Source organism: Vombatus ursinus, unplaced genomic scaffold, assembly GCF_900497805.2.
Source record: "Vombatus ursinus unplaced genomic scaffold, bare-nosed wombat genome assembly UNPS02003292.1, whole genome shotgun sequence".
NCBI lineage: Eukaryota > Metazoa > Chordata > Mammalia > Diprotodontia > Vombatidae > Vombatus > Vombatus ursinus.
Genome location: NW_020943070.1, coordinates 8,134,565 through 8,161,578, shown reverse-complemented (window position 1 = coordinate 8,161,578; position 27,014 = coordinate 8,134,565). Strand labels below are relative to the sequence as shown.

General features: G+C 42.2%; 1 protein-coding gene across 1 annotated transcript in view; it reads right to left on the bottom strand.

Moving 5' to 3' along the window:
* Positions 1–27,014, bottom strand: part of LARGE1 (LARGE xylosyl- and glucuronyltransferase 1) — a 608,081-nt gene that overhangs the window by 24,891 nt on the left and 556,176 nt on the right. Inside the window, exon 11 of the mRNA XM_027873579.1 lies at positions 10,906–11,069. Within this exon, the coding sequence (XP_027729380.1) occupies positions 10,906–11,069 (164 nt within the window). The remainder of the gene's footprint in view (positions 1–10,905; positions 11,070–27,014) is intronic.

The following is a 27,014-nucleotide window of genomic DNA, read 5'->3' as shown; positions in this document are numbered from 1 at the left end:
AGAGAGAGGGAGAGGGAGAGAGAGAGAGGGGGAGAGAGAGAGAGAGGGAGAGAGAAAGAGAGAGAGAGAGAAAAGAAGAAGAAGAAGAAGAAGAGAAGAAGAAGGAGGAGGAGGAGGAAGAGGAGATGGAGATGAAGATGAAGACAAAGAGGAAGGAGGAGGAAAATCTGTGGCAGGTTTTGAACTCAGGTTTTCCTGACTCTATGTCTAACACCCTATCCACTGTACTATCCAGCTGCCTCATAAGATACTAAGTATCAGAGCCAATAGTTGAATCTGGGTCCTTTGTATGACTTCATATCCAGTACCCATGCACAAGGTAGACGTATGGACCAGCTGAACATTTGACATATGTTTATTAAGTGTCTTCTATGAGTCAGACACTGTGCTGAGCAATAGAAACACGAAGACAAAAGTGAGATAATTCTTGCCATCCAGGAGCCTACATTCTCAAATAGGATAATATTTAGTTATATATAGTGCTTTATAACCAGAAAGGACCAGGGCAATGTGGGTCTTGAGTGTGCTAACACATTCTCTTTTCATTCAATCACTGGGTGTCTCATTTTCTCCACCTGCAGGAAAGGGAACTTCCTCCTCCCCATATCATCTATATCCTAGGACTGTTGTGATGAGGGTGCCTGGTAAAAATCATGACTCCAGAGTTCTGAGGAGAAGAGGAGAGGTGGTAGACTACAGGGGTGGAATAAGGCATTCTTTGTCAGGCATGATCAGTGGATCTGTTTGTTTCGTGAAATTGACTTTACTACAATAGGGTCGTGTGTGTGTGTGTGTGTGTGTGTGTGTGTGTGTGTGTGTGTGTGTATGTGTGTGGGTGTATAAGGGAGGATACTAAGAAATGATAACAATATCAATAAAACATAAATGAAATACACAAAAAGAAAGTGGTAAAGCAGAAAGAGCCCCCCTTCCCATAACTATTACAATTCTCATTCACATTCTCTGCACCTCCGTCCCCAGAATCTGCTCCACGATGGACGAAACAGAGATCTAGTGATCTGAGTTCCTCTGAGGAAATGCTGGTTTGTCCAGGAATTGTGATTCCCTTTGTAAAAGAATCCTTTCTATTCCCAAGCACAGGTAGTAATGATGAGTTAACATTTCGATGGTGTTTTTATTTTAAAAGCATTCTACATATACGATCTAATTTGGTCCTCACTATAGCCCTAGGGGGTACATGATATTATTACCCCCCCATTTTATAGGTAGGGAAACTGAGGTTAAGTGACTTCAATGACTTGCTCAGGGTCACATAGCTACAAAGTGTCTGGGAGAAGATTTGAAAACAGAACTTTTTAAGTCCAGAAATCAATCCATGGAATAGCAGCTTTCCTATACCTGTATAATCATAGAGAATTGTTTGAGATTCAGAAGCCTTTAGTGTCTCATCCAGGGTCATACAACCAGTATGGGTCAGAAGTAGACCTTGAATCCCATTGACCTTAAGTCCACTGGTATAGTGGACTCTATACCATGTTATCTCTATGCCATGTTATCTTTCTCTTTTGAAAATAGGCATTTTAAAGAATGATACACGGACATACTTAATATGAACCTTTACTAAATGAGGAACCCTACAAAGTCAGTACAATGGTTAACTTGGGGCTTTAGTCACAATTTCCTTAGAGTTCTTTTTTTTAAACCTGTGCTTTTACAGAGAACTACTTCTCTGGAGAACTACACAATAAAATAAACAATCAAAACTACATCTCTGAAAGGACATGACAAGAATCTGATAAACTAAATGGAAGACAGAAATGCTACAAAGGCTGCTGTAGATGGCGTGGTCTTAGGATGAGGAGACGAGGATACTTTTAAACCAGTGTTTTCCTACCCTTGGGAACCAGAAATCTGGTAGGACACAAAACTATTGCAAAGAGTTTGAGAACCCATAAATAAGCAAGCGTTATGTGACCCCAAACAACTCTTTCCACATCATTCCATCCGACTCTTAAAGATACAGTGTAAGTATCTCTAGTCTCAGAGAGAGCTGAATGAAACAGAAGTCACAATAGCTTCTAAAGGCTAGATAAATAATGTCTCTCACCTATATGCATAACTCTTTCAAAAGGATATAGTGTATAATGAAGGCTTAAAACATCCTTGTTGACTGACTGAATGGGATAAATATAATGCAAAGCCATTATAAATGTTGAATTCCTCTAAGTGTGATACTGCAATGTATTTTTCAATAGCACAATGGAACTTAGAAGTACAACTTCCATCTTGTAGAGGCCTAAGAAATTTTTCCATGCTGTCCTCGACCTCACAATGTTTGCTAATCATTGATGTAAAGTGCCCAACTGCTATCTTTCCCCATGCAACAGTAATCAGGGGCTCTTCTCTTCTTCCTTCCTTATTCCCCCACTATTTGTTTTGTTGTTCAGTCGTATCTAACTTTTTGTGATTCCGTTTGGAGTTTTCTTTGCTTGGAGTGGTGTGCCATTTCCTTCTCTAGATCATTTTACAGATGAAACTGAGGCAAACAAGGTGAAGTGACTTACCTAGGGTCATACAGCTAGTAAACGTCTGAGGCTGGATTTGAGCTCATGAAGATGAGTCTTCCTGATTCCAAACCTAACACTCTATCTACTGTACCACCTAGCTGCCCTATTCCCTACCATAGGACGTGCCTAATGGGTCTATATTCCTCCTGGCCATTTTCTCTCGTCCAAATCTGCATGGGTGAACTGGGAGTAGGGATGGGATTAGAAGATTATAGAGCTATGTCGTGTAACTGAGTTTTACTCTCTGGGCTGGGTAGGGGTCAGGCTTCTGAGTCTTTCATATAACACCATCCTGAGACACAGAAAATAGCCAAGATCAGGAGTCATGATGGTCACAGGGATACCATTCAGTCATTCAAGATTCAATAATGAAATCACCTTGTAGGATATTTCCAGGGGGCATATAAAGGCACTCTGGTAGAAAGGACCCCAGGCTAAGGGTGAGGTGACCCAGCTCTGAGTCATCCTGGATTTAGAGTTGGGAGGGACCGCGGAGGCCATCTACTCCAATACCCTCCCTCATCTCAACACCTTCCTCCATATTCTGCCACTTTACAGACGAAGAAACCGAGGCTCTGAGGGAAAATGACTCAGCCAAAGTCATATAGCTAGTAACGAGCAGAGCCTGAATTTGAGTGTAGGTCCTTAAATCCCAAGTGTATCTGTAGCACACAGCTCTGTCCTCTGTTTAACTGTCAAATGTGGAGGGGATTAGAGGAAATGACTTTGAATGCCCCTTCTAACTCTATGTTCATGATCTTATATGATTGTTGTCACCTATAGGACCAGTTCCCCAAGCTGAATTCCTCTTCTAAAAAATGATGAGTAAGTTAGAGCAAGCAACTAGGTGGTGCAGTGGTTAGAGCACTGGGCCTGGAATTAGGAAGATATGAATTCAAGCCTGCCCTCAGATACTTCCTAGTTTTGTGACCCTGGGCAAGTCACTTAACCCTGTTTGCCTCGGTCTCCTCATCTGTCAAATGATCTGGAGAAGCAAATGGCAAACCACTCCAGTGTCTTTGCCAAGAAAACCCCAAATAGGGTCACAAAGGGTCAGCCATGACTGAAAATGACTGAATAACAATGGCAAAGAATTCAGGAAGTAAAATCTTGGGGTCCCTGGTGTGCTGGAAAAAGCACTGGCTTTGGAACCCTTTCCACTCCCATACGCACTTCAGTTCAAATCCTGTCTTTGCTTTAATGGCATACCACTTCAGCGGCCCTTTAAAAAACAACCCAATAAATGACATTCACAGAGTGCTTTAAGGTTTGTAAAGATAATAATAACATGTTACTATTCAAATAGTACTTTAAGGTTTGCAAAGCATTTTCCCCACTAAAACAGAAAATATATCATTTAATCATCTTTACAACAACCCTGGGAGTTGGTGGTATTATTATTTCCACTTTACAGCTGAGGAAACTGAGGCAGATGTTAAGTGATTTGGGGTCACACAATAAATAATAATACTAGTTAACATTTACGTAGCGCTTATTATGTGCCAGGCACTATGCTAAGCACTTAAAAAATATCACATTCGATCCCTACAACAACCCTAGAAGATGGGTGCTATTATTAACTCCATTTTACAGCTAAGGAAACTGAGGCAGGAAGCGGTTAAGTAACTTGACCAAAGACACAAAGTGTCAGTTTGGATTTGAACTCAGGTCTTCCCAACTCTGGTGCTCTTTTCAATATACCACCTGGATGCCTTTTCTTATGTAAATTATGGAACTCTTTATGTAAATTACATCACTTACACCTCACAAAAACCCTGTGAGGGAGTTGCCATAGGCATTATTAACCCTATTTTAAAGATGAGGAAACTGAGGCTCATATTGGGCCAGTTATCTTCCAGTATCTGAAGGGTTACTATTCTGAAGAGAATTTAGATTCGCTGCTGCATTCTAGGATAGAGAAATAGGACGACCTATTAGGTAGCAGATATGGGGAGATAAAAGTTTGCTTTGGTCCACTAGGGGGCGCCATAGTGCACAGAGTCAAGAAGATTCACCTTCCTGAGTTCCAATCTAGTCTCAGACCCATACTAGTTGTGAGAGCCTGGACAAGTCACTTCACCCTTTTTGCCTCGGTTTCTTCATCTGTAAAATGAACTAGAGAAGGAAATAGCAAACTGCTCCAGCATCTTTGCCAAGAAAACCCCGAATGGGGTCACCAAGAGTTAGACATGACCTAAAAATGAGCTGGAGAAGGAAATGGCAAACCACTCCAATATTTTTGCCAAGAAAACCCTAAACGTGGTCACAAAGAGTCAGACACGATTGAAATGACTGAACAACAAAGACAGCGGCAGCAGCAGCAGCAGCAACAAACGCTCCACTCGAGTCAAGTCAGAGTTTGCTTCAACATAAGGACAAACTTGATAAAATTAGAGCCGTCTGAAGACAGAACGGGCTACCTCAGAACACACGTTTCTAGAGGATATAAGGCCATAGATTCAGAATTCAATGGAATCTCGGAAGTCATGCAGTCTGACTTCTTCATTTCTCAGATGAGGAATCTGCAGTCTGGAGACATTAGAGGACTTGCCCAGAGACACACAGCTAAGAAATGTCAGAGGCGGGATTTGAACCCAGGGCTTTCCAACTCTAGGTACAGCACTCTAGGATACACAGTCCCTATCCAGGCAACAGCATCTCTCTAAAACAGGAGAGAAAATGAATTATTATATTTTTTTCCGAGATCTCCATTCTTTAGAACTTTGCTTTCCAAAGGAGTCTTTAATAGTTAAAAAAAAAATAAAAAACCAAAAAACCAAAAACCTCCCTTGTCAGAGGGCTTCACCAAACCATGGCGCTCCCAGTCTCCAGTGATCAGCAGAACCAGCAACCTGGGCAGCTGCAAGAGAAACCCATGCTTCAACTTTGCTCAGCGCCAGCGAAGAGCACCCTCCGGTGGGGGGATTCCAGAGGGAAGGCCGCCCACCAGCCTCCTTAATTAGGTGGGGCATTCACTCCGGGCCTGTTTTGCACTCAGAGGTTTACAAACACACAAGAAATGTTTCTTAAATTAAAAATCAATCGAACAGGCCCCGGTGAGTGCCTAGCATCATAATTGAATGTGTAGGAAGGAGTGGAGGAGGCTGGTTAAACGACTGCCGTCTTCATTAGAAAGCATTACCGCTTGATAATTTTTTATTATGTTCTGTTCGGCGTCTCATCGCTCTGAATTCCTCCGGTCCTCTATGGAATAGTCCAGACCATAATAGTTGTCAGAGCATATTAGGAGGCGTCATGCACATGTCACATTCTGGTCGCATGGGCTCCAGGGCAATTTTGCTGGTTGCCATCAGTTGCTGGGGTGATGTTGCTTCCTGAAGAAAACATAACTCTGACATTGGCCCTGCTGGGAGACGGGATGAGGTCCCTTCCACGGATGCCGTGGGAGGGGGCGGGGACCTGGCCAAGGGAAACTTTAGGGGCAGGGGATGCTCTCTTCCTTTTCACCAGCCAGAGAGCACATGAGATACCAGCGCCAACTCTCATTTCTCCAGGACTTAAAGGTTTCCAAAGAACTTTCCTTCGGACAACCCTGTGACAAGTAATTCCAGGAAAACCACCATCCACAGAATATCAAAAGCAGGAGGGACAATAGATCACAGGACAGATACTTGGAGAGGCCATCCAGTCTAAAGCCCTCTTTTTATAGACTAGGAAACTCAGGCACAGAGAGGTTAACTTGCCCAGCGTGACACAATTAGTAAGTGCTGTGGCAGAATTTGAATCAAGATATGTCTGCCTCTAGCCCGATGTCTAACAACAATGACAACATTTATATAGTAGTTACTATGTGTCAGACATTGTGCTAAGCACTTTATAATTATCATCTCATTTTATCCTCAAAATAACCATGGGAATAGGTGCTATTATTATTTCCTTTTAACAGATGAGGAAACTGAGGCAAACAGAGATTAAGTAACTTGCCTATGATCATACAGCTAGTGTCTGAGGCTAGAGTTGAACTCAGTTCTTCCTGACTGCAGGCCCAGCACTTTATAAACTGTGTCATCTAGCTGCCTAATAATAGTAATAATATTAATAGCTAGCACTAATAGCTAGCACATGCTTTAAGGTTTGCAAAGTGCTTTACAAATATTATCTCACTGAATTCTCACAATAATCCTGGGAAATGGTTGCCATTGTCATCCTTATCTTACAGAAGACAGAACTGAAGCAGACAGGGGGCAAATGACTTGCCTAGGGTGGTCACACAGCTATTAGAGTGTGAGGCTGAATTTGAACTCAGGTCTTCCTGATTCCAGGTCTGGTGCTCTAAGCACTGCCCCATCTCTGTTTTATCTATTGCAACGCGCGCTTTCCAAGCTCAACGGAGCTCATCTACCTCTACGTTACATATGACAAAAATGAGATCTAGAGGAAAAAACTTGCCCAGAGTCACAGAGGGAGTGAGAAGCACAAACACGTCTAACATTGAAGTCTTTTCACTCCATTCCATGTTCTTCCCTCATACCAAACTACTTCCTTAATCCTTTCCTTTTTTTTTTAATATACAGAAGACGAGGCCCATGTTCATGACTTGCCCAAAATTGTACCATTCGAATGGCCATCTCCAGTCATCCTGATCTATATCTTGGCACTAGACCCAGATGGGAGGAGAAAGTGAGGCTGGTGACTTTGCGCAGCCCTCTCTCACCTAAGTCCAATTCATTTGCAAGTGATGGCATCGCCTTCCTGATGTCAGGGTCTTCTTTGAGAATGAAGGACAAACACCACCAATAACCATTGAAACCCAGTCCCTTGGAATTCCAAGTCCCATGTTCTGTGTGTGTTACCTCTCTAAGAGATGGATAAACCATAGACCCTGCTGGGAGGGAGATCACCCTACAGGGAGAGAGAGAAGATGAACGCAAATAACTAACCACAAGAATGGGCAGATACCAGACACTCCAAAGGGTATGAACCTCTTTATATACATGATTTCATTGTAGTTGTACAACCACCCTGAGAGGTAGGTACAGACAAGAAACACTAGGCTCACAGAAATTAAGAGACTGGCCCATGGCTACACAGCTAGTGTGTGAGATTTGAACACACTTCCAAGTCCAACACTCTATGCTCTACTGACTCTTAACATGCCTATAGGTGTGTGTAAAAGCCATTTCTTTGGCAGAAAGAGTATTACCCCAAGAGGAAGCTGACGTAAATTGAGTGCCCCCTTTAGGACTTAATAACTGTATGAACATGAACGAGTCACTTAATCTCTCCCTGCCTCAACTGTATACTCAGGAAAATGAGGTTGACACTTAACCTGCCTAAAAGGCAGGCATCTAGGATAAATTAGCTGGAGAGGTCCCGTTCCTCTCAAATGGAGAATGAACTGTCACCGGAGGTAGAGAGATCCTGGATCCTGGGCATGTTAAAATGGAAGGTGAATGGCTGTTTTGAGGACTGCCTTTTAAGGTACATTTGGACTAGGTGACCTCTGAGACTTTTTAAGGCTTTGGGGGGAGATGTTCTATGATTACATGATTCTAAATGAGTTCTCCAAGATGGCACAGTGAATGGAGCATTACTGGGATTAGACCTAGGTGTTCTGACTCCTAATGCAGGGATTTATTCCCCCTTTTCTTGTTATTCAGTTATATCCAACTCCATTTGGGATTTTCTTGGCAAAGATACTGGAGCTGTTTGCCATTTCCTTCTGCAGCTCATTTTGCAGATGAGGAATCTGAGGCAAACAGGGTGCAGTGACTTGCCCACTGTCACACAGCTAGTAAGTGTCTAAGGCTGTATTTGAACTCAGGTACTCCTGACTCCAGGGCCAGCATTCTATCCACTGCAACATCTAGCTTCCCCTAAATTATTCCTCCTCGGCCCTGTTAAAACAAGATCATCGGTTCATAGGATCACAAATTTAAAGCTGGAAGGGAACTTAGAGGTTTTTAAAGGCTAATAACCTCATCTTACAGAAAAGAAAACTGAGGCCCAGGAAGGTGGGCTGTTTTGTTCTGGGTCACCAAGGTTGTATGCCTCACAGGTGAGATTTGACCCCAGTCATCCGATAACAGGATGAGCAGTCTTTCTACTGTGCTGCAGTTTCCATAACCTCTGAGGACGAGGATGGATTGAGAAGCAATAAGAATCATATGGGCTGATTTGTTTGAAGACCATATTTACAAGGTTTCTCTGCTTCATCTTTCACTGTAAATTCTGGGTCCGAAAGCGAAAACTAACTGAGAAACCTAGCAGAACAAAACTGGTGAAAAAAACAACCAAACAAATGAAGGACAACAAAGCACAGAGCTTCTCCTCTGTCTCTTTGGATGAGTACATTAGTCACAATACAATTCCTAGGAAATGGTGGAAAGCTACGATCCAGTCCATTCCATGTTGGAGCTGGAATGGTTTAATAGGAATGGCATGATTGGAAGGGCTTCCAATTCCCCTTTCTTATTCTCTTAACCTCCTTTCTCCAAGCAGACCGTCACTCTCCAGTCTCAATCTGTTTCACTTTAATATGGACTTTTTTGGGGGGAGGATGGATGTATGTTTGTATGTATAAATGCTGGTGAAAGTATGAGAGAGAAATGTCAGGGTCTTAAGGTCTCTGACTGCCAGGTTCTCATGACCACAATCTAGGCAAGCCTGAGAGAAATGAAAGACTCAAAAGATGTTGTCAAGGATACAATCATCACTGACATTTTTGACAAAGAGTCAACTCTTCAGTTACTGCTCTTCAGAACTTGTAGCATACACCATTGCCTGAGATTCATCACAGGGACACACCTGACATGGGGGAGCACAAACATGGACACACATAGAAAGCCACAGAGGTAACCAGTTTCCCCAGAGGCACATTGCTCTGCCACGATGAACTCTCATCTCTCTCATTCTCCTGCTTTGCAAAACACCCAGATCTAGTTCCTAGGTATGACAGACCAGGCCAACTATACCCAGATATCCAGTATCACCTTGCTCTTAGATTCAGTCAACAGGTATCGCCAGATCAAGAGTGAGGCTAGTGCTCTTTCATGGCTTTTGAACACAGCTGCTTCTGTTCTGTCCCCACAGCTCAACGGCTTTGGCTTCCGGTTTGAGACAATAGGGGTCCTGTTCTCCTAACTGGTTAGTAGCTCACTGCATCTAATTCACACGCCACCATGTTTCATCTCACCATTGTCTTACTGTCACTGTGGTACCCAGACCAGTGGATCATTCCCTACAGCCCTTAACACTTTCATCTTCAGAATTCCCATCTTGGCCCCCCTTGGCCTGATGGATGAGAGCCACATGCAGTTCTATACATCCAAGTTGGCACTAATCATGCTTAGCTTACGTCTCAGTTACCTTCTCACCATTTGCTTTACTGTCACACTGCCTTTGGCTTTACTCTGCTTGCCAGTTCTGAAATCACAATCAAATCAATACTGCAGTAACTACTCAGAAAGTGTGTCAATCTACGTCCCTATGGCTCCACTCACTATCCTTGTAACTTTCCAAACCCAAATACCCTTCCCTGGGCTACTGCGCTACCATTTTGTTTTCTCTCTTGCCTTTACCTTCCCCACCAGAACAGCTCCTAGAGGACAGGGATTGTCTTTGGTTTTGTATTCGCATTCCCAATCATGTGGCATAGCACCTGGCATAGATTAAATACTTGATAAATACTTAATAAAGTACATTTAAGAAAATGCACTTAATGAATTGGTGGGAGAGTGAGATTCAGGTTTATGGGCTTTTATGTTGCTCTCCTGTTTAGTAAGTATCTTCTGATTAAGAGGAGAAAAAAGAAAATACACTTAAGTGCATTTTAAGTGCACGAAATAAATGTACTTAATACTGTATATCCATCCATCCATCCATCCATCCATCCATCCATCCATCCATCCATCCATCCATTCTGACCAGAGTCCTTGTCACTCATGCCTAAATACCACAGGCACTCAAAGGTCACTCTACTTTATACCTGTCTATTCATGTAAAGACCAACAGTCACATGACTTTGTGAGTATTTTAAATGTTTCATAGGATTATAGATTTTTTTTATTTTTTATTTTTTAGGCAATTAGGGTTAAGTGATTTGCCCAGGGTCACACGGCTAGTAAGTGTCAAGTGTTTGATCTGAGGCCATATTTGAACTCAGGTCTTCCTGACTTCAGGGTCAGTGTTCTATCTATGTAGCTGCACTGGATTATAGATTTAGAGATAGAAGGAATATCTTCATCTATTAGAGGCCATCTAGTTCAAATATCTTATTTTACAGATGTAAACCACAGGCCCCAAAGCTGCACTGGTAATAGAAGTACCGGATGACATTTGAACCCAGTCCAGTGCCCTCTCTACTGTCCCTACATCTCTTTGAAGCTCTGGGAGTGTGGGAAGGTTCCCTCCATACCTGTCCATGGAGAGCTGAGCCACAAGGGTGACATCCGTGTTGTCTGAGGTGGGTTCATACTCATAGTGCAGGAAGTAGAGATGGGTACGATGGACCGTGAAGCGTTCTCGCCGAAACTCATAACACAGATCATCCTCGTCCAGCTCAGACAGCTGCTTTTGGAGCTGCAAAAGACACAGGGAATGAAGTTTGGGGATAACTGAGAAGAGTACTCTGAGACCTGTGAACCTGACTGCCATCTGCCCCAGGGTTCCATGAGTTTGCTTGCTTGCCTGGTTTTTAAAGGCAGGAAAGAAATGCTCCCCTTTGTTGGCACGCTCCCTTGCTATGAAAAAAAAAAGCAACTAGCATGCAGAGGTGGAGGAAGATGGGTCAGTCATTGGTTGACAGGCTTTAGGCATCTTCCGGTCCAATACTGCCATTTTACTGGTTTTATAGGCTTGAGGTTAGGGAGTGAGACCCAGGAAGTCAGGATTTGATCCCACCTGGCTACTCTGGTCTATGTGGAAGATGAATGGAGATAAGCAAAGCAGGGTGGAATTCCTTTCTGAGAACTATGGGGGTGACGTTAGAATATATAATTACAAACTCCTATTTATAAAAAAAGCTTATTTTACTTAATATAGACCAAAAATTACCTACTCCTATTTCTTTCATTTTATTCATATTATCAGAAGGCTGGGATTGATCAAGGGAAGATGGGATCATAAATCTAGAACTGGTAGGTATTTGAAAGGTCATCTAGTCTAGCCTCCTAATTTTACAAATGAGGAAACTGAAGCCCAGAGAAAGGAAGTGATCTGTCCAAGGTCACTCTTGTTGTCAGTGTTTGAAACTACATCCTCTAATGGACTCCACACAAACCCAATTCATTCCATTTTCAATTTAATTGAGTTCAATTCACTAAACATTAAGCCCCTACTGGATGCAAAGTATATGCTAGGTAAAAGAGATATTAAAAACAAAAAACAAAACCTCAAACATCTCTTATTTTTACATTCTACTGAGAGGAGACTCTCTCTCTTTGCATATATATATATATATATATATGTGTGTGTGTGTGCATGTATATGTATATGTATGTATTAAAGTTGTTTTTAGTTTTTAGGAGTGAGGACACTAAAACTGGGGTGGGGGGGAGGGAGATCAGGAAGGGCCCCATGTTGGAGGTGGCATCTGAATTGAGCCCTGCAGAACATCAAGATTTCAAAAAAGTTAAAGTAAGTACAGAGAGCATTCCAGGCATAGGCATATCTAGGGCAAAGGAATGGCAGTAGGAGGTGTAATGACAGGAAATGCAAAGTGGGCTGGTTTGCCCGAACATAGACTGTATGTATATGTGGAGGAGAAGAAGTGGGTGGGAAGGGGGAGTACTGTGAAACAAATCTGGGAAAGTAGGTTAGAACATCTTCCATTCCCCATCAATCTACCATATTTCCAGTCTTCCTTCAAGGTCCAGCTCAGATGTTACCTCTCTAGGAAACCTTCCCTGAGCCCTCAGGATGAAAGTGATTGCTCCCTCCACGAACTCCTCATAAGGTTATAGAGGTGGATGGGCCATGTAGTCAAACACACTCCTTCTACAGATGAGGAAACTGAAGAGCAAAGAGAAGGAGTAACTTCACAGCATCACAGATTGACCTCAGAGTCACCTAGCCAAACCCCCTCTTTTTGCAGATGAAGAAACTGAAGACTAGAGAGGGAAAGTGACTTGTCCAAGGTCACACAGACAATAAATGGAAGAACGAGGATTTGAACCCAGGTCTTCCAACTTCGAAACCAGCATGCTTTCCACTGGTCAACACTACTTATATTTATTTATCTAACCTACTACTACTACTACTACTACTACTACTACTACTACTACTACTAATAATAATAATAATAAGAAGAAGAAGAAGAAGAAGAAGAAGAAGAAGAAGAAGGAGAAGGAGAAGGAGGAGGAGGAGGCAGGTATGAAGATGATGACTATTAATAATTAACAATAGCTAATATTTATCTAGCACTTTCTATGTGACAGGCACTATGATAAGAGCTTTCCCATTATTATATCATTTAATCTTCAAAACAACCCAGGAAGTAGATACTCTTATTCTTTACAGATGAAGAAACTGAGGCAAATAGCAATTAAATGATTTATCCAGGGTCACCCAGCTAGTAAGTCTCTGAGGCCAGATTTGCGCTCAGGTCTTCCTGACTCCAAGTTCAATGCTCTATGTACCATGAATCACAGCTTTTTGATCTTATCCTTCCCAGCCAATGAAATTGCTCCAGGGGAGGGGCCCTACTTCCTGACCTAACTTCCCATGTCACCATTCACCGCTCTGCACTCCTTGATGCTTTTTCCTCAGACTATAGAAGGACACCTACATTTTCAGATATAGATGGCATATGGATTTGTTTTGTGTGATTATACTAATTTATTACAAGGCAAGGTGTTAGTTTTTTTTTCTTTCTTGGGGAGGGGGGAACTTGGGGGACAAGTAAGAGGTAGTGAAAGTGATATTTAAGAAACAAAAAAGAATGTCAATGAATCATTAAAAATAATAAACAGGGGGCAGCTAAGTAACGCAGCGGATAGAGCACTGGCCCTGAAGTTAGGAGGAGCTGAGTTCAAAGTCGCCATATTCCATATCCTGCATTCTTTTTACAGTAAATGAAATTGAATTGAATTAAAATCGCCTCAGACCAAACACTTGATACTTACTAGCTGTGTGACCCTGGGCAAGTCACTTAACCTCAATTGCCTAAAAAAAAAATAATAAATAGAAGAGAGCAGAAGGAAGTTCAAAAGGGTACATAGAGAAGCAGAGTAATGGTAGAACTACAGCTTAAATTTGAATTATTTAAATACACATACACACACACACAGACACACACACCCCAAGCTGTACACAGTGGGGGAAACAGACATGTAATAGCAGTTTCACATGCTATAATCCACTTTTTTTGGTTATTCATTGTAAATCAGCAACATAGCCACTTTCAAAATGCTTATTGAATGGAAGAACAAATGAATGAATAAACAAAAATGTCCTGCAAAGGAAACAAAGAAACATGACAATGAATGGATAACTTTGTATCACTTCTTATTCTTGCCAGTTTCTCTAATCCAGGAGCTCTCCCCAGAGCTTTGGCCCAGAATGGATTTTCTCATCCTTTATACTCATCTTAATCTCCTTTTGGTCTTAAGACTCCAGTAGCCTTTCTCTCTAGTTTCCTGGTCTCATACTCTGAACATTTTTCCTTGTGGTTCAGAGTATGGAATCACTGGACCTGGGATCAAATTCCAGCTGTGCTGATATTTTATTATATATAAAAAGAAAAATCATTTTTTTAAAAGTACCATTTACTGTAATCTATGGCCTTTGGCAAATCACTCAAAATTTCTGGGACTCAGTTTCCTCCTCTGTAAAAATGAAAGCATTGACCAAGATCACCTCTAATAGTCCTTTCAGCTCTTAATCTTTGACTCTACTGATCCCCACTGTTGGTTAAGTAAGTGGGCCAATGCTTAACCAGGAGAACTGGGTTCCCATCTTGCCTTTGAATATGATTAATTATATAATCTTGGGCAAATGACTTCATTTTTCAAAGACTCAGTTTCCTCACCTGTCATTAAGCCCACAAACATTTGTTAGGTACCTACTATGTGCAAGGCACCGTGCTAAGTGGGGATAATCATCCTTATAGCAACTATGTCACCGGATCTTTAAAAGATAAACAGAATATAGGTGAAGACAGATATTAAAGTTTTACTGGTTTTAGAGCTGGAAAAACAAAGCTGACACTTAGAATCAGAATTTCGTGTGTATCTGTGACAGAGCTGAAAAATTACAGTAGCAAGAAAATAGTTTGAACTTGTTTCTTCACACATCATAATTAGACAAATAAAACCAAACATTGCAGGCTGAAAAATTAAGTCAGGTAGTAACCAGAAATATTGAACCCTGGGCTTCCTTATTATAAACTTATTTTCTTATTTTATAGGTGAGGAAACTCAGTGAAAAGTGACTTGGCCAAGGTCACATAGGTATTAAATGGCAGAAAAAAGGCAGCAGAGTGTATGTGTGTGTGTGTGTATATGTGTATATATACATACACACACACACACATATATATATAATAGATATATGTACACTTTTTTTATTCTTGTCTTTCCTCAATTTTCTTACATATATACTGTTTATCTTCTAACAACCTCACACTTCCCAGTATGCCCAGTATTTGGACAGTCGCTAAACTCTGTATAAGAATGGAAAGAGAACAGGACCTAGAGTCACAGGGCCTGGGTTCAAATCCTGATTCTGCCACTTTGTGAACTCAGGCAAGTGACTCCACCTCCCTGTGCCTCAATATCCTAATCTGTAAAATTAGGTAGTTGGGCCGGATGGCCTCTAAGGTCCCTTCTGATGCTATGAACATTTCCTTTGCACTGCCATTCTCTCTTATTCTAACTTTCATTGTATTTTGAGGTCTCTGTCCCAGTTAAATGAGGGGGATGGACAAGGTGATCCCCCTAGTTCCCTCCAGTGCTGTGATTCTACAGCCCGGGCCACCCCAGAAGCATCTTCAAGGGCATCGGTTACCCCAAAGCTTCAAATGTGGGGCTTATGATTATTGTCACTCACTATTCTTGTCTATCCCAAATATGGCTTCCCAAATGGGCTTTCTCAAGTATCCTCTTCGTAACTCAGGTCCTTAAAAGTGAGATTTTGTACTCTTCTCATGACCTCTCATTGCTTCACTAAGGAAGAAGGACTTCATATGGTGGGAAATGCACTGGACTTGAGCCAACAGACCTGGGTTCAAATCCTTCCCTGCCACTTCCTATCAATGTGACTCTGGGCCAGTAATTTCTCTGAGAGTCAGTTTCCTTACATATAAATAGGAGGGGGTCAGCCTAGATCTTCTCTAAGGTTCATTCTGGCTCTTACAGTATGACCCCATAATACTGAAATTCAATAAGAAAACAAAACAGACAAGCACTGGCAATGGAGTCAAAGGAGTCAGGGTGGAAGCCCACCTCTGATGATGCCCACCTATGTCCCTCTGGGCATCTAGCAAATGAGGCTATTTGCTCAGATGGCTTCTGAGGTCCCTTCCATCTCTGCATCTATGATCCAATGATCCTGAGGAACAGGGGAAAGACTTTAGGTTGAAAAGATGATTCTATGCAGCTTTCTCAGACTTAGGCCAGAAGGAAGGTGACACTGAGCCCCACAAGTTACTGAAGACTCCCTGGGCAAGCGGCATAATTCAAGAATCTCTTTGGTGCCGTGAGAGCAGAGGCAGTCAGGAAGGGTATGTTTCCAAGGTCTGAGGCTGGTTCCTTGGCATGGATGGGAGCCTGGGCCTCTAAACCTTCCTCTCATCTCCCCCAAGGAAATCAAAATGGGTTGCCTGGGAACCATAATCTCCTCTCCCAAGAGGAAATAGCCAATTTAGATTATCTTCCTTCCTTTGCTTGTGCATCTCCCCCCTCCACCTCCCTCATGCAAAAGAGCAGAAGCAATTATGTACCATGTTACAGATTAAACATCTGCAAGATTCCTTGCAAAAGAACAAGCTCTTTCTGTTGTGATGGGGAAGCGTGCTGGCACAGAGATATTTTCATAGGGAAAGGATGAAAAGATGCCCATGTGTTTGTGTGTGAGCAGGATGGCGTAATGTAGACCTCCAGGGGGAAAGGAGTCTTTCCGAGCTTGGATAACGTAGGGGGTCCCACTATGAGAAGCCTGGATTAATGCCCATGTTAGGTACCGCTTTCTTCAGGAAGCCTCTCAGATGAAAGGGAACACCCCTTCCCTGTAAGTCTCATGCCCTTCTATCTTCTTCATTGAACTCATCATGTTCTAAGCTACATCGTACTTCTATGTACACCCATCTCGTTTCCCCTCCTGGACTTGTAGCTTCTTCAGGCAAGAGATTTTGTCATGCCCTCCCATCTGCACTGTCATCACTGCTGTGACAGCATCCTGGAAGTCTGAGGTGGCCTCTGGGGCTCTAATTTCCTCTCTCTAATTCACTTTCCACACAGTAGCTAAATTAATCTTCCTAAAGCTCAAGTCAATCAGTCCATCCACAAACATCTACTTGGGGTCTACCATGTTCCAAGTGCTGAGCTAGGGGCTGGGGGACAAAGACAAAAACAAAATAACCCCTGCCTTCAAGGAACTTACAGTCTTGTTGGGGGTGCCATCAGCCAATCATTAAGCATTTATCATTCCATCAGTCCTTGAAAGCAAAATTCTTCATTTAGGCATTCACCATGAGGCAAAACTCAGGACAAAGAGAATTAAAAAGATTTTATTCTAAGTATGTCAAGGTCACATTCACAGGCTGATCACTGAAGATCAGCAATGGCTTCAAGGCGGGGCCAGCTTTTACAGGTAACAAAGACAATCCAGATAGGTCCACCTCTGCAGAAGGGGTTGGGCCCTTGCATCTCAGTTCCTCCTCAAGGTAGCAAGAAAGCTACAATTTACAGGTAGGAGCATGTGACAAAGCGCAAATAATACAAAAGGTTGCAGACTTAGTGTCTCCTTCCCCACCAGAGCCTCCCCCAACACTGATTGATAAGCAGGGAAGGGAAAAATGGGATACTGAGTCAATATAACTTTCAACACAATCAATCAACATAAGTTAAGCACCTACTATGAGCCAGGCACCAGTTACTGAGCTAAAAGCTGGGGATACAAGTACAAAAGTGAAACTATCCCTATTATAAGAGAAAGGGGAAGGGGAAAAGAAAGGTAATAACCATTTATATAGCATCTGCTCTGTGCCAGGCACTGTGCTAAGTACTTTTTAAAAAAATAAACATCATGTCAAGGGCTTACATTCTAAAGTCTAATCATCTCCTTCCCTAGCTCAAGAATCTTCGATAGGTCCCAGTTGTTCCTGGGACAAATCTGGCGTTTACCAATTTTTAGCTGGAACCAAATGAGCAAAACAACATACACAGTGACTATCAAAAATGTAGAAATTTTAACAAAAATATAAAAATGGAAAGACTGAAAAAAATGAAACAATGTTGTGTAATTATCATGAATGAGATTGGCCCCAAAAGAAGCATGAACAAAATGGATCTCCTAAGAGGTGGGGGACTATGAACATAGAAAACTGCATAGACAGACATAGATGGTCAACGCATTGGTGAGTTGCAATGAAATTTTTTTTCTCTTTCTTTTAAAATTCTCATTAAATCATCACTGGTGCAGAAGGAGACATATATTTCAGACAGACAATGTATGGATTTGTTTTGAGTGATTATACTAATTTATTACAAAGCAAGGTATTTATTTGGATTCTTTCTTAGAAGAAGGAGAGAAGGAAACAATTTTGTTGTTATTGTTTGGTTGTTTCAGCTGTGTCCAACTCTTTGTGACCCCATTTGGGGTTTTCTTGGCAAGCATACTGGAATGGTTTGCCATTTTCTTCTCCAGCTCATTTTACAGAGGAGGCAACTGAGGCAAACAGGGTGAAGTGACTTGCTAGGACACAATGTGACACAGCTAGGAAGTGTCTGAGGTTACATTTGAACTCATGAAGATGAATCTTTCTGACTCGAAGCCTGGTGCTCAACCCACTGCAGCGTCACCTAGCTGCCCATGAATTAAACAACAGACGCCAAAGACCCGCTCCAGTTTGTCTTTTCTAGACCGATTTTACATCATTCTCCTTCATACACTCTACTTTGTAGCCAAACTGGACTCTTTACTGTTCCTTAAACTTTCTTGCTTCTGCACCTTTGCTCAGGTTCTCTGCCTTGCCTTGTCTGCCACCCCTTAGAAGACTCAGCTCAGCGGCCACATCCAAAGGGAGCCTGGTCCTATTTCCCCTCATTGCTAACATTCCCTCCCTCTTTCAGCTACCTTGCACTTACCTTTTTATTCATCTAAATGCTGCATCCTGTCCCAGGAGAATATAAGCTCTTTGAGAGCAAAGATCACTTTTCATTCTGTGCTTGGTTTTGTGCCCATGACTGGTACTTGGTTAGTCGATGTTGAATGGTATACCCCAGATTTAGAGATGGAAGGGGTCTTAGAGGTCAGTGTATCCAAACAATCTGCTTTTACAGATGAGGAAACTGAGGCCCAGAATGACCTTGATCAATGTTACACAGGATATAAGATCTTTTAAATGAAATTATTTCGTCCTTGAAACCCAGTCCCCCAGCATAGTGCTTTACATAGAGAAGGACCTTGATAACTATGGAATGAACACATGAATGAATGAGTCAAACAAAAGGTATTAGAATATTCAGTAAAATGATGAGGCTGCGGATACAAGGAGAGTATTACATTTTCTCTCAACAAGATTCCATTCAAAAGAGACTTTCAAACAACCAAGAAGAGGGCAAGATATGTAGCCACTGTTCCACTGACCCACAGGATAATAGATTGAGGGCAGGAAGGGATTTTAGAGGCCAACTAGACCAACCACTTCATTTTACTATGAAATAAACTGGGGCCAAGGGTTTATTGGCTTACCTAGGTCACACAAGTAGGAAGCTGCAGAGTCTAATTCCTGGGATTCTATATTCTGCCCATTGGGTGTCAATGAGTCTAACAAAGAAGAGTCCTTGATGTGGATTAAGGAACATTTGACTTTGAATTCTAAGTCAGACATATACTGGGTAAATAACAATCTCACTCAGCCTCATTTTCCTCTTCTTTAAAATGGGGATGATAATAGTAACTGACTCCACAGGGTTGTTTATCGGGTCACTGCTTTAGAACCAGAAGGCAGCTGAGAGGGAATCTAGTCCAATCCTCTCATTTTACAGGGGAGGAAACTGAGGCAAGGCGAGATCAAGTGATTTGCTTGTGGTTAGTGAGCCAAGTGACTGGCAGAGGTGTCAATTTGTGCCCATGTCTTTTACCCCAGCCCAACACACTCTTATGAAGATCAGGTGGATTAACCTTTCTGGTCTACGGCATCTGCTTTGAGAAATGAAGGTGTTAGATGAAATACCTCAAAGGTCCCTTCCTGCTCTAAAGCTGTGATTCTGAGGAATGTACTTACAGCATTTTGTAAACCTTAAAGTCCATCAGAAATGTGAAATATGCTTATCATTACAGCTTGCCCCCTCTCTTATTATCCCCATAAGTTTTCCAGTTTCACAGCTAGGATGAAACCATAACCTTCTACCTGGGCTAGCAAGCATCTGAGGATGCCTCTCTCAGATCATTTGGGTGATGTGATCTCAAGAATCCTGACTCCTCAAAGCTCTGTCCTTTTCTCCCTAGGTCCCAGCAATTTCTCTAGGAAGACACGGAGCCCAAGGCGAGTGCTTCCATTACTGGTTTCTGAACGTGAGTCAGGTACAGCAGTGAGCGGAGGGCACATGACGAAGAGGAGACAAAAACAAAAGACAGATTTCTCCTGAGATCAAATGCATTTGCTAAATTACTTCTTTGGGCAGCCAGCTGTGGCCCAAGGAGATTTCAACTCAGGGGAAAATGGCCTTCAAAGCAGTTTGTTTTTCTTCCCTCCTCATCTCACAAAGCTTGGCCCAGATTTACCTTGGGCTTTGTCAAAGGCAGAACTGGGTATTTCTGAACACCAGGGGGCTGATTTTCTCTTTAGCAGGTGGTGGTTAGCCCTCTAAATGTGGAGACAGGAAATTCTGGGTTCAAGTCTGACCTCAGTTATATGACCCTGGGCAAATCATTTGGCCCCTTGGAGCCTCAGTTTCAACCTAGAAAATGAGCAGGTTAACATTGATGATTTTAAGGTCCCTTCCAGTTTTAAATCTCTAATGGTCCAAAGCTCAGTTCAGGGACCTCCCGATTCATGAAGTCTTTCCTGATTTCTTTTGGCTAGGGGTTTTTGCTTCATCTGATTTCATGACATCTTATACTCCTCCCTCTGCACTCATTGTTCAGTTGTTTTTCAGTCATGTCCAACTCTTCGTGCCCCCATTTGGGGTTTTCTTGGCAAAGACACTGGAGTGGTTTGCCATTTCCTTCTCCAGCTCATTCTCCAGATGAGGAAATTTAGGCAAACAGGATTAAATGATTTGTCCAGGGTCACATAGCTAGGAAGTGTCTGAGGCCAGATTTCAACTGAAGAAGAGGGGTCTTCCTAACTCCAGGCCTAGTGCTCTATCCACTGCACCAACTAGTCACCCAGATTTGTATGAGGATCATCTATTTAGAGCTACCAGAGACCTCTGAGGTCAACTTATCCAATCTCCTTTTTTAATAGAAGAGGGCACTGAGGCGTCATAGATCAAGGGACTTGCCTAAATTCATTCATTCATCCATTAAATCATCAAAAAAGCATTTATTAATCACTTACCATGTGCCAGGTATTGTGTTAAGACTCAGAATGCAAAAAAAAAGGTAAAAATGATTCCTCTTCAGAAAAGGCTCACACTTAAACAGCACAGTCAACAGATAAAGGTCACAAAGCTAGTTAGAAGTTGAGCTGGGGAGTGTGGCACCACTGATTCCCTCTCGCCCATTTCTGCTGTCATTATAAAGGGCCTTGGAGTTCCAGTTCATAGTAGGGATTACCCAGTGATCCTTTCTTAGTGTCTGTCTTTCTGGAGAATTTGGGGATGAGAGAGAGAGCTTGAGTGCCCAAGTGTCATTAAACCTCAAAACCTTTTAGAGTCTGCAAAGCACTCAGAGGTGCCATGACAACATTTTGTTCTTTGGATTTCGCTTAGTGTTTGGCATCGTTGGCCAGCTCTGAGTGTCCTGGATGATTTGTTCAGTGGCTGAATGAATACCCTTCACTATCAGTCAATCAATCAACAAACATTTATTAAGCACCTATTATTTTCTTGGCAGTGTTCTCTGTGCTGGGGATACAAAGAAAAAGCAAAAACAATACCTGCCCTCAAGGAGCTTACATTTTAATGGGGAGATGTATAAACAACCAAGAACATACAAGCATTCAATTAATCAATGGACAAACATCTAGAGAAGGAAATGGCAAACCTATCCAGTGTCTTTGCCAAGGAAACCTCAAATGGGGTCACAAAGAGTTGACCATAACTAGACACGACTACTCAACATAACAACAAATATTTGTTCAACACCTGCTATGTTTCAGACACTGAATAAGTATATGAAAAAAATATATATTCAACACCTCCACTATTCTGTGTTTCTTGAAAGCAGAGGTCACTTTTTTTTGATCCTTCTATCTCCCTCTACTTCTAAAATCTTATCCTGATGGCTCCTTTTGCCATGGAAATGACCCTGGTTTTTTGAAGGACTGTCAGCAGAGAATAAACCCCAACAAAGGTAGCATGACATTTTGGATACGGCACTGGGCTTGGAGTAGGGAAGACTTGGGTTCAAATACTGCCTCAGATATTTCCACTTTGTGTGACCTTGGACGAATCATTTTAATGAGGAAGGCTGAGCTTGACCTTCAAAGGCTCCTAGGAGCTAGAAAAGCCCTGAGTATAGGTCTAATGACATGTTGTTCCCCAGATTCTGACCTGTATTTCTCACCTCTGTGATCTTCACACAGTCTGTTGCTTATACCTGGAATGTACACCCTCTTTACTGCCACGTCCCTGAATCTCTACCTTCCCTCAAAGCTCAGCCCAGATGTAGAAGCTCTTACAGGAGGTCTCTGCTCCCTCCTTATCACTGAGGTACAAAAACAAAGAACCCCCACCTCCATCACCCAACACAGTACGCAGCACATCTTAATGATTTTGTAAATCTTCGCTGTTATTGATTGACGAAATGAATGAATAAATGAATGAATGAGTGGATAGATGGATAAACGAAGGGTATGTGTGTAGGGGGTGGGATCCTCACAATCTAGTTCTGAGGGATTTGAGGCATTACAGTAGCACTAGATAAGAAGGGTCTTCCTTTCCTCTATTAGTTTGCTCAGGCATGTTTTTCTGGCTCTCCATTTCTGGAATCAAAGAATCTGGAATTTTGCATAATCAACCCTCCCCTCCCAAGTGCTTCTGAACGGAAGCATGCTCTAGGGATACATTCCTCCTCTTGCTTGCCCTGTGGCATCCAGGCTTAGAGTGTTACTGGGTATGATGCCAGTGCCACACATTTCTATGGGATTTCGCTTTTGGAGAAACCACTTTCCCTTTCCAATGGAATTTCACATCCATGGTAATTACATATCCTCTTTTGATCAGTCTTCCCCTCCCCTACCTGAGGAGAAAGTAAGCTTTGCCTAGGCTGGTACTGTTGGGCTATTATGCACATCTGTTGAATTGAATAGATAAATTCAAGAATTCAAGAAATATTTATTGAAGGACTCCTTTGAGCAACATGGTGGCTAATGAATAGAGGGCTGAACTTAGAGGCAGGAAGGCTAATCCTGACTCTCTGTAACTGGGGCTCATTGTTTGACTCTGGGCTCAGGGACAGTGTCCCAAGTAGTACTTGAAGATTATAAGTTATAGAACAGGTGTATCCCTGCAAAAGAGAAGCAGGCTTCCTCACTGGGAGTGCTCTATACCAATGAAATCACAAATCCCATGAAAAAAGGTGACTGACGTGTTGGAGGCACCGGGGATACAATGACAAAACAGACAAACAGTCCTTGCCCTCAGGGAGCTTACATTCTCCTGAAATGAAGAGACTGTGAATAAAATGACACAAGACCTGGGTTCAGGAAAATCAAGCCTCTAATCCCCATTACACAGATCTTCAGTGCCCAAGAAGGAGCTAGGGGACCACTTATTACAGTGGAGTATGGGTTAGTCAGGGTTTCCTCCCAACTGAGCTGAGCTTCCTCCCAACTCTAAAATTCTATTATTCTGGGACTTCTTTCCTTTCTTTCTATTCATCTTTTCTTTCTCTCCCCCCCTCTCACTTTCATTCCCCTTCTCTCCTCTTTCCTTTACATTTCCTCCCTCTCTTCCTTTCTGTTTTCCTTCTATTATCTTTCTCTCTCACCTCCTCCTCTCTCTCCATTTTCCTTTCCCTTTTCTCTTCTCTCCTTTCCTTCCCCTCCTTCTCTCTCTCACTCTCCCACCCTCATCTCTCCTCTCCTTTCCTTCCGCTTTTCCTTCCCTCACGTCTCTTGCATTCTCTTTTTCCTTCCCTCCTTCTCTATCTTTCTCTCTTAATTGGCATAAACGTTATTCACCAAGGTGAGTGGCTGTTCAGGACCTAAGCTCTCCGTTCTATAGCATTCAAACCAAGCCATGGCAAACATGTATGAAGACACGAGGAACTATTTCTCCTGTGACCTGGGTGGATGCAAAGTGCCCAAATAGCTGCTGACACACTGCTCTCACCCGAGAATTTTAATGAATTCGGGTTTTTCTATGGTGTTACTCTGGGATCCAGCTGTTTCCACAGAGCCATCTGTTCCTTGCAGTGTCTTGCCAAGCAACACAATGGAAGGTTTAAAGAATCAGTTTATATGTGACTTATTTTTAACTTCTAATTGAACCATGGTCGCTGTTTTTGTCTTTTCCTTTCAATGGGTTTAATGTAGGGGGGGATGTGAGGGAACGCAGCCACCCAGTTATCCTGGCAGACAAGAGGGGAATGCCAACTTGGAACATTTCTTCATGACAGGGCTGACACAAAGAGCCTAAATCCTTGGGATCTAAGGAAATGACAGAGCCATATGATAATGGGTTCAGCACTCTGAGAGAACACAGGGGTGCCAGGGCGTAGAGATTTTACAGGCCGTCCAGTCCAACTCTCTTATTTTACAGGGTAAGAAGCTTAAATTCATAAAGGTTAGGAGACTTGCCCAGGGATAGTGGGTCACAGTGCCCGAAGTTAAAGCTAGCCAAGTCCCCTACCCTGCAAAGAAGAGAGCTACTCACCATCCACTACAATCAGTGAAACAGAACGTCACAAAAGTTGGAAGGATAGCTCACATACTAGATCACAGAATTAGGATCAAAAAGACCCTGACAGACTAGAAATCCAGCTCAGTCTAATGAGATTCAATTCAGTAGGGATAAACATCAAGTCTTACACTCGGATTCAACAAATCAGCTTTACAAATGGAGCATGGGGGAGGTGTGGCTACTCAGGTCCCTTGAAAAAGACCTAAGGCTTTAGCAAAGTATAAGAAGAATAAGTCAACATCGTGATATGGCAACCCATAAATATTAATGCCATGTTAGGTTGGATTAAGAGCAGAGTACCCAGGACCAGGGAGCCCAAAGTCCTCTGGTTCTCTGCCTTGCTCAGAGCACATCTGGCGTATCCCGTTTTCTCTTGGGGCTATGGTTTAGGAAGGACACTGACAAGCTTGAGAAGTATGGAAGAGGATGATTGCGTGGGCACGAGGCCTAGAGATCACGCCATAATGGGATCACCGGAACGTGACCTTGGTCAAGTCACTTAACTTCCTCTGGCCTCAGTGTCCTCATGTATATGATGAAGACATTGTATTAGGTGACTTCTAAGGTCTTTTCCACCTGGAGATCTATGACCCTATGATCCTAAGTCACTTCACTCTCATGGGCCTCAGTTTCCCTTCATGGAAAATAAGGGGGATGCAAAAATGTTTTAAATTGAAAAAAAATTTAAGGGGCAACTAGGTGGCACAGTGGATAGAGCACTGGCCCTGGAGTCAGGAGGATCTGAGTTCAAATATGGCCTCAGACACATAACACTCACTAGCTGTGTGATTCTGGGCAAGTCACTTAACCCCAATTGCCTTGTAAAAATTTTTAAAAAATTTAAATAAAGAAAATAAGGTTCGTATATGATTGTGATGGAATACTACTATGCTATAAGAAATGAGGAGCTCAGTGATTTTAGAAAAACATAGATAGACTTGCCTGAAATAATTAAGAGTGAAATGAGCAGAACTAAGAGAATACTGTATACAGTAACAGCAAAATTATTTTCTTCTCTTCTGCTTTTTCTTTTTTTTGGCTAGGCAGTGGGGTCAAGTGACTTGCCCAGGGTCATACAGCTAGTAAATGTTAAGTATCTGAGGCCATATTTGACCTCAGATCCTCCTGACTCCAAGGCAGGAGTTCTAACCACTGCGCCACCTATCTGCCCCAGCAGCAAAATTGTTTTAAGAACAACCGTGAGCGAATCAGTCATTTTGACTATTATAAATACCCAAATTACCTACAAAGGACATATGAAGGAAGATGCCATCTGCATCCAGAGAAAGAACTGATAAATACAAGTATGTAAAGAATGACTTTATACATATTTTTATCTAATGGTAACCATCTCTAGGGCAGAGGTGGGGGGAAGGGAAGAAAAAAAAGAAATTTACATGATAACTTTATTATATACTTAAAAGGAATAGCAAGTTGTACATAATAGATCTGAAGTTTCATGTGCAATCTTTTTTTTTTATTATACTCTGTTATGGAAATGTTTGTTTTATTCCATAACTTAAAAGTAAAGAAAAGAAGAGGATTGGGCTAGCTGATCTTTGATGTTTCTTCCAGACTGATGTGTCCTCTGAGCAGGGGAATTTTTAACACAAAGAAGACAAGACTGAACATGAATTTTGTATTTTCCCCCAAGCATTTGTCTGGTTGTCATGTAGTTCAGAGATTTGATTTATTCAATTTGGTGTTGGAGGCCAAAACTAGGAGCCCTCAGGAGGTGGAGGTGGTTTGAAGTGAGGTAATTCAGGCTTGAAGTAAGGAAAACTGGCCTAGAAGTTTAAATTGTCCAAGAGTAAAGTGGGCTGCCTTTGGAAGCCATGGATTCTCCCTGCCCAGATGTCTAGCCTCAGTTTGTGTTGTGCTGTGTTGTGTTGTATTGTAATAAAGATTCTGGCTCAGGTCTAGGTGCTATTAGAGAGAGAAGTCCATTCCCACTCTGACTAGGGGATTCTGGGATTCTGAGATTCCTCGATTTGGGCTTCAGCGATGGGTAATGGTGAACCACAAACAGCATCAAAGCCAAGGAACCTCCCTACTGAGCTGACATTAGAGTAAGATGAATCCCCATCAATAGCACCGTTTTTAGAAATGTACCACATATATGTATATGTGTATGTATATGTACATAATTTTTTTTTGGTGAGGCAATCAGAGTTAAGTGACTTGCCCAGGGTCACACAGCTAGTAAGTGTCAAGTGTCTGAGGCCAGATTTGAATTCAGGTCCTCCTGACTCCAGGGCCAGTACTCTATCCACTGTGCCACCAGATGCACCCA